Genomic DNA, 6,998 nt, shown 5'->3' on the forward strand with positions numbered 1-6,998 from the left:
GTCGGAACGAGCGGTGTGTGTGGCGTCTGGTCGAGGGTCGCGCTGCGTAGACCACTGGTTTTCGGTCTGTACGCTAGAACCCGTCGAGATGTTTGCCTCGCATCTTGTCTCGATCCCGTAGGATATGTGACTGAGGTTATTGGGTCGATTAGTCGGGAAGGTTTCGGGATCTGTAGCAGAGAGCTTTGTCGGGCGCTGATCCTGCGTGCGCAACGGTTGTGTTGCGTCAGGAAGCTTTTCACTGCTGAGCAAGCGCTGATCGGTACGTCTATGAGCGCGACCGGACAGGACGCTGCGTTCGTAGCAACTGCTGCGGCACGCTGTATATGTGTTCCCGCTTATAATTGACCGCTTCAACTGCGAAATAAAGAAAGTTCTCCGTGCCTCCGGTGCTGGGGGCGCCAGAGCTGCGCGAAAGTGTGGGCAACCTGCTATTTCATGTGCAAAGCGAAAAAAAACCTTGTGCGATGCTATGAATTCGCCATCTTCATGAGAAGAGAACTGGCTGGATGGAAAAGGGTGACAGCCGCTACTAGGTTCGCGGCAGCACATGAGCTGTGTGAAGAAACCTGGCTTCCTTGCGCGTACGCACATCCTATATAGGATGGCAGATAATAGAACTGCGTGCACAGCGACAGCCTCTGGCATCCATTCCGGCGATACGCAGTGACATCCCTGTCCAGCCTGTTGAGGGATGCGGCACGTGTCCGCCATGGTCCGCGAAACGAGCCTAAACGCATGGTCTCAAGATTTCGCCTGGGTCCGATACGGCAACTTCAAGGGACGTCCCAGTTCGGGTCTGCGAACGGGTGCCGAGTTGCCGCTGCTCACTCGCGGCTGTAGCCGAGCAGAAGAACAAGACGCCACGGTACTGTTTCTCAAGTACACATGTCTTGCGCATACCACGAAACAAGTAATTCGTCGAAAGCATCCAGAGGTAGTATATGTGCAGCGGTTGTTGCCAATCTGTGAGCTCACCAGAACAGGCAGCGAGGCTCTGTGAGCGACAAGAACGCTCGTTCCATGATGCGGATCAATCATCGCGGCGTGCATGGAAAAGAAGCGAGGAGATAGCGCGCTAACGTACAATCGTGTGGTGGAGCCACACAACTGCATCCGTGCAGGGATTTGACTTGCTGGCGCCAGCGCTCCGCGCGCCTTTGCTTTGAGGGCGAGGGGGCCATGGGGGATAAGGCGAATAGGTGTGCGCTCAATATGGAGATATACGGGGTGGCAGAGATCGTGGCGTACAGTTGCATTTACTCCCGGGACATGTATCTCGCGAGATGGAAGCACTATCCGAACATCGCCGATTTCACCTGGGAACCGAGAGGCAATTTTCGCCAGAACTTGAAAGCTACCCTTGTGGAACAGATGCGGGAGACGAAGAAGAAGTGTTCGGTCCTCGATCCGGGTCAGCATCGGTTGAAGCTCTCCAGCGTATCCTCGTGGCAAACCACAGAGGATGGATGAAGAATGAGAAATAGGGGGCCCTGGAGATGAAGCGTTCGTAAGACAAGAAGATGGTTCCCCTTCCTCGACAGATATCTGCGAAGCCCAACCGCATCTGGTACTTCACGATCAGGAGGAACAAATACAAGAAGCGCGAGAGTCCGTCAGAGCAAAAGCAGGAGCTGAGGCGGTCCCAAGCTAGGGCAAAACGAACACAACTAAGAGGCAAGTTCGAGAGGCTTTCGGAGCCTGCCTCTTCAAGCGCACGTGCAGCAACCCGTTTCTGGTGTAGCAGTCGAGAAACAGAAGAGACACGTCCGGATGTTGACGCTGCAGTGTGTGCTTGTCGTGCGGCCGCTTTGCGCGTGGCACCAGAGTGCGGTACCTGTGGGATAGACGCTCGTGATCGCAACAGAGGCGCAGATGCCCGTCAAAAGAGGTACAGCGTTCAAGAGAGGAGAAACACACAAAGACGCAATGGATACACATCTCAAGCAAGAAAGGATCCGCAAGGCAGGAAAGTACAGGCACGATGGAGACTGGCAGGAGGATACTGGCGGATATGACGGGGAGGAAGCGAATGGGCCAATGGTAGAGCTATGGGGTGAAGAGCCTCGCATGGGCACTGCGGCGTGTGACAGTTTCTTCTCGGCTCGCCGTGAGCGACTCAGTCATACGGATAGCAGCACTATAGCTGCATCGTTCTCAAATTGCTCGTCACTCTGCGATAGAATCTGTCAAGAAGGACCAAAGAAAACGAGCGTACCGCCGACTTCGCCTCGAAACAGCGCGACTAACAGCGACACGCTCGCTGCTTTGGCGCCTCTCACGAGGGACGATCAGAGGGCAAGCGAGCAGGGCGCGACCCATGGGGAACCTTCTTCTGGAACTCCAGAGACCAGGCTAACTGAACTGGGCAGAGGTGTTTCGAAGAAGGCTCCCAGGAATAGAACGAGAATCAAACCACATCGAACGCCACCCGTCGAAAGCTTGGTGTTGCGAATGGAGAGGCGAGATTGATGGGTGTTCTCTGTGATCGCGGTCACAAGAGAACGACTGTTGCTTGAGCAATCTAGTGTTGCCCGATTGTGCGGGAAGAATCAACGACTGCCGATACGGCTGTCAGGGGAGCAGCAGCGGTAGTAGTACAACGGGGAGCCACTGTCCTGACTGCGGCGAAGAGGGCGAAGTGTCAGAGCAGGCCGAGAACGGGGCGCGAACCATGCCAAAGAGTGCTGTCGGGCACGTCAGAAGGACGAGGAAGAAACAAGGCGCAAGCTTAGGGGCATGTAGTCATCTCTCCACACTACTTACCCACGCGATTCCAAGCGATGCATTAACTGCAGCAGCTCCGCCGAGAAAGGCGTGGACGACGCCACAAGAACAGACAGGCAAGCGGAGGAGACCACTGAGTGCGTAGTGGTGAGCGAAATGCCTGGCGGCGCTGCAGGGTTCGCCACTGATAGCCCGTCAGTCTTCGCAATGACCGCTGACATCATGTCTGAAACCCGTTTGTGCAGTGGCAGTCACCCTGCTGATGTTAACAACTGGCATCGCATGGATGCACAGCTTTGGGCTGAATGCGGTATCTGGAGCGCGGGAAAACGGCTTGCATTTCCAATCAACGACAGCAAAATACCTGCGAGGGCGTCTTTTATACATCACGGTCTTCCAGTCTGTTGTCGATTTCTTTCATTCCGAATACGGCATCCGATGAAGCTGGTGAGAGCGGCTTTGAATGGGGACAAAACAACAGCATGTGTCACTGCTCTCTGTGAGGCAAGCCTCGTTCAGGTACCGCCCACGGCCACACACCGAGGGACGCGGAATTCACCGAAGCAGGCCCACCTGCTTTACTAGGCTGCGGGCGAGCCAGGAACCAGTTGTCTTGTCCGAGCAACCCGAGTGCGAGTTTCGGCGCGCCGTGCCGGAATGCGACCCAACGAAGCAACCATTGCCTTCTGTGGGCAGCTGTGGGCAGCAGCTCGCCAACCTGCACGAGCGTCTCTGGCACAAGGGGCGGACGGGCAACAAGCATGTCCTGTCAACCGGGAATCGAGGAAACGCTTGACCGTTCCTACTGCAGGTACTGCCGATACGAGAAGAGCGCCGATTGCGCCGGGGAAGACAACTAGAGGAACTGCTGGCAAAGGAACAGCTCTCACGAGATAGAAGGGATACGAGCAAAGAGCGGAGCACTGAATCGTTCCGGAAGAGCAAGCGACGGAAGTGGAACGCCAGGGCATGGCGACAGGATACGACGACCAGAAGAAGGTGGAGGGGACACCGCGTGACAGATGGCTCGCTGAAAGGTACAGGAAGCATGAGAGGAAATGGCAGGGGCAAAGAAGGCGAAGAGGCCGTTGGGGAGGAGGAATGTGGAGGGTTTGATGATGAGCACTACAACGCTCTCATGCGTGGTACCGACATCGAGGCCGGTGGCGAGTTTGAGGTCGAGGCAAGCAACGTGGTGATGAAATACACATGGCTGTCAATATGCAGACAGAAACCTCGAACGCGTCACCTGCGGTGTACACAATCGGGTTTGTGCAGCCGGAGGCCGCGTACGCTGAGGCTGAGTGGGCATGTGATATTCACAATCAGGGATCCATGCTAAGAGAGTGTACCACGGACCCACTGATAGCATGTCAGCCAGCAGCTGAGCGGGCTGAGTATGGCGGGATTCTTGAACAGCCTGCGAGCGCGGACGGAGAGATACGCAAGCATGCCGTGGGCACAGAGCAGAAAAGGACCACGGGTGGAGGGGGCAAGGAGAGCCCGAGCTAGGCGTCATCCCCGAGTCGGCAGACCTTCACACTCGTCAGCCTTGCGAGGGCTCCTCTAGTGAATGCGGAGACGTCCGACCCGTACTCGTGTTCATCGCGGGTGCACCGGCTGAGCCGGTGGGTTCAGAGCTCGGCCAGTTACAAAAGAACCACCCTGAGACCCATCGGTTTCCCGACTGAAGCGGCAGCGAAGCTGCAAGGACTTTTGCGAGCCCGGCAAGCGCGCCCGAGTCTGTAAAGTCAGCACACGACAATTGCAGCTCGGCGCGTCTGGGCTACACCCCGCCGTTTGGGGATGAGCGACGGAAGGAGTTCCTGTTACAAGCGCCCAGCGAGCAGACTGCACTCGCTGATGCCACAATTGGCTGAGGGTTTAGGTCAACCTGAAGCTGCCTTGTGGAATGCTGCGGACAGCGCCAGATCACCCGCCAGTGGAGTTCCGCAGCTGCCTGTACTGGACCTGAGTGGCTTGTCGGCCCCCACGCTTACTGGCAGTGCGCCGTACGCGTTGTATACCGAACAGAACGCGTGCCCAGCGTCGACACTGAAACGCGCTGCACCACCTTTGGTGACACAACATTTTACTCTAATATCAATGGTTCTTTCAGGAGCATGTCACACGAACACGTCGTCCTCTCTTGCCTACCAGCTGGAATCTCGCGAATCCTCGGGGAGCTGCATGTATCAAGCAAAGCGTGCTCTAGGCGCAGGAGGCGATACAGTGGCCCGCTGGAAGCCTTACACCCTCGCCGCTTTCCCTTTAGCGCCACGGGATGGCCTAGAAGTCGCTGTGGAAAGAGATTATGTGCTTGGTGATGCTAGATTATGTACGGTGGTGCCGGCTTCATGCGCTGCGTACAGCCCTCCAGAAACAGTTGTCCGCGCACAATCCCTTCCGCCGATGCTTTGCGAGAGAGAAAGCAGCGACCAGGTGGGCATGGCCTGAGTTTAATCCCAGTCAATCAGAGCAGACCCTACACTGCAGTGGGACGGCGCCCGTTCCCGTCCCATTCCCGCAAGCCAGGGACGAAGTGGATGGCTGTTGGCATTCTGGCAATCCTTGCATTGCGTGGAAGCAAGAAGCCGCTTCGAGCGGCTGTCTACACGAGGTGAGGGTTTGTTGTTCCGGCACTTGTACATCAGACTGCTTACTTGCAGCAGGCGGTCCAAGGGAGGAGTTCCCGCGTACGGCGCAGCCGCAGGCGCGCCAACGCGAGACACTCAAGCGCCTCCTGTCACCACAGGTCCTCATCAGGGAGCTGGCTATGAACGGATAAGGCCAAACAAAGATTTAGTCTGTTTCATTCTTTTCGGAAGCTACAACCCCTTGTGGAGGGGCCCAACTGCATATTTCGAGGAACGCACAGCCACACGCAAAACTTTGCTTGGGCGAGAGAGGGCCTGACATGAGGCTGACAGTGCCGCCGGCGACTGACAATCAAGAAAATGCCGACAATCGTAAACAAGTACAACAGGCTGGGGAGTCTTTAATTGTTACTGAATTCTAGCGGGTCCAATCAGGAGGAAGTACTGCCAAAACGGATACTTCGGAGGTCAAGGATTCGCTGATCGACCGCGCGTGGGCCGAGAGTTCCGACGCTAGCAGAAAGTTGATTCAGAAAACCAAATTCGTGTTCGAACAAGGGGCGACCAAGGCTATCTCGGGAACCAGATGACGTCAAGCTGTTCTCCAGTGAGGGAAAGTAACGCGTCACGTACCAATACCCCTAGGGGTGAGGCCTCCAGGGAAGTGGCAGTGCGTGCTCGCCATTTTGATAGTAGAGACACAGAAAGGGGACAGGCAAATGTGGCAGACTGTCCCAGTCTCGATAGCGTATCATCTCATCGAGCTAGCTCTTCAGCTCATGAGCGCGGAAAGAAGCTAAAAACAAGGCGAAACTAGGGAACATAGTCGTTCCCGGTTGTGCCGCCCAGCATTTCTCGTGTAGCGTCATTTGAGATGTGGTAACAAATGCAATGCCGTAATGATTACCAACACAGTGAGGTGGCCTGCCAAACGCATTTCGGGTCCTTCATGCAGTTTTGTAGGCTTAGGTAGGATACTGGTTGTATACACGGTGTCTAGTGTCCTACTTAACTTCGCTCAGCGAAAATCTCCGCAAGAGATGAGAGCAGGTACTACAGAACGAGGAGAGACTTCTGGGGAGACACATGAAAACATCTGGGCATATCTGCCCCCCTCCACCACCTCACTCGTTCTTCTGCTCCCCTCTGGTTTCGACCGTCTCGAATGAAATATGTTCACACAGATGTAAGCTGTAGACCACAGGAAACAAGAGGAGACATCGAGTAACACCTGGAGGCAACAGTGTGGGCGGTGTCGGTGGCCTTGTCCCAACGAAGAGGTACTTGTCCGTGCCTAGAGGCGTGATTTGTTCCCGAAGTGGGCATCTACGGAGAAGTGCCGGAAGGGGAGAGGGTGCATTGCGTGGGGGGGGTGACGGTTGGCCGAGGTGACCGATTATCTATGGCGGACTGGATTTTTACTAACCTACCACCCGTTGCTGACAGGGTGGCGTGTCTTATCTATGGTCAGCATATGCTGGTGTTTGTTTCGCTCTTTAGCGTGTACTGGAGTAATACAGAAGTAGTTGCGTATGGCGGACTTCGAGGTACTGGAACCCCTGACATTGCCTGGTTGCCACAGAAAGCAACAAGCATATAGTGACCAGCTGCAGCTTGTGGTAGGGCGCCTGTGGCTACGGTGCCTCCAGTGGCAGTCGCGTCCGAATCTTTCTT

General features: G+C 55.7%; 1 protein-coding gene across 1 annotated transcript; it reads left to right on the forward strand.

The window, feature by feature from the left end:
- Window positions 1-1,182: 1,182 nt before the first annotated feature.
- BESB_062700 (uncharacterized protein) lies at window positions 1,183-1,473 on the forward strand (the record flags this gene model as incomplete). The annotated part of the gene is made up of 1 exon (XM_029364684.1): window positions 1,183-1,473. The coding sequence occupies one exon, from the start codon at window positions 1,183-1,185 to the stop codon at window positions 1,471-1,473; it is 291 nt and encodes a 96-aa protein (XP_029219392.1).
- Window positions 1,474-6,998: the final 5,525 nt, after the last annotated feature.

The sequence above is a fragment of the Besnoitia besnoiti genome, chromosome V (genome assembly GCF_002563875.1).
Source record: "Besnoitia besnoiti strain Bb-Ger1 chromosome V, whole genome shotgun sequence".
Classification (NCBI taxonomy): domain Eukaryota; phylum Apicomplexa; class Conoidasida; order Eucoccidiorida; family Sarcocystidae; genus Besnoitia; species Besnoitia besnoiti.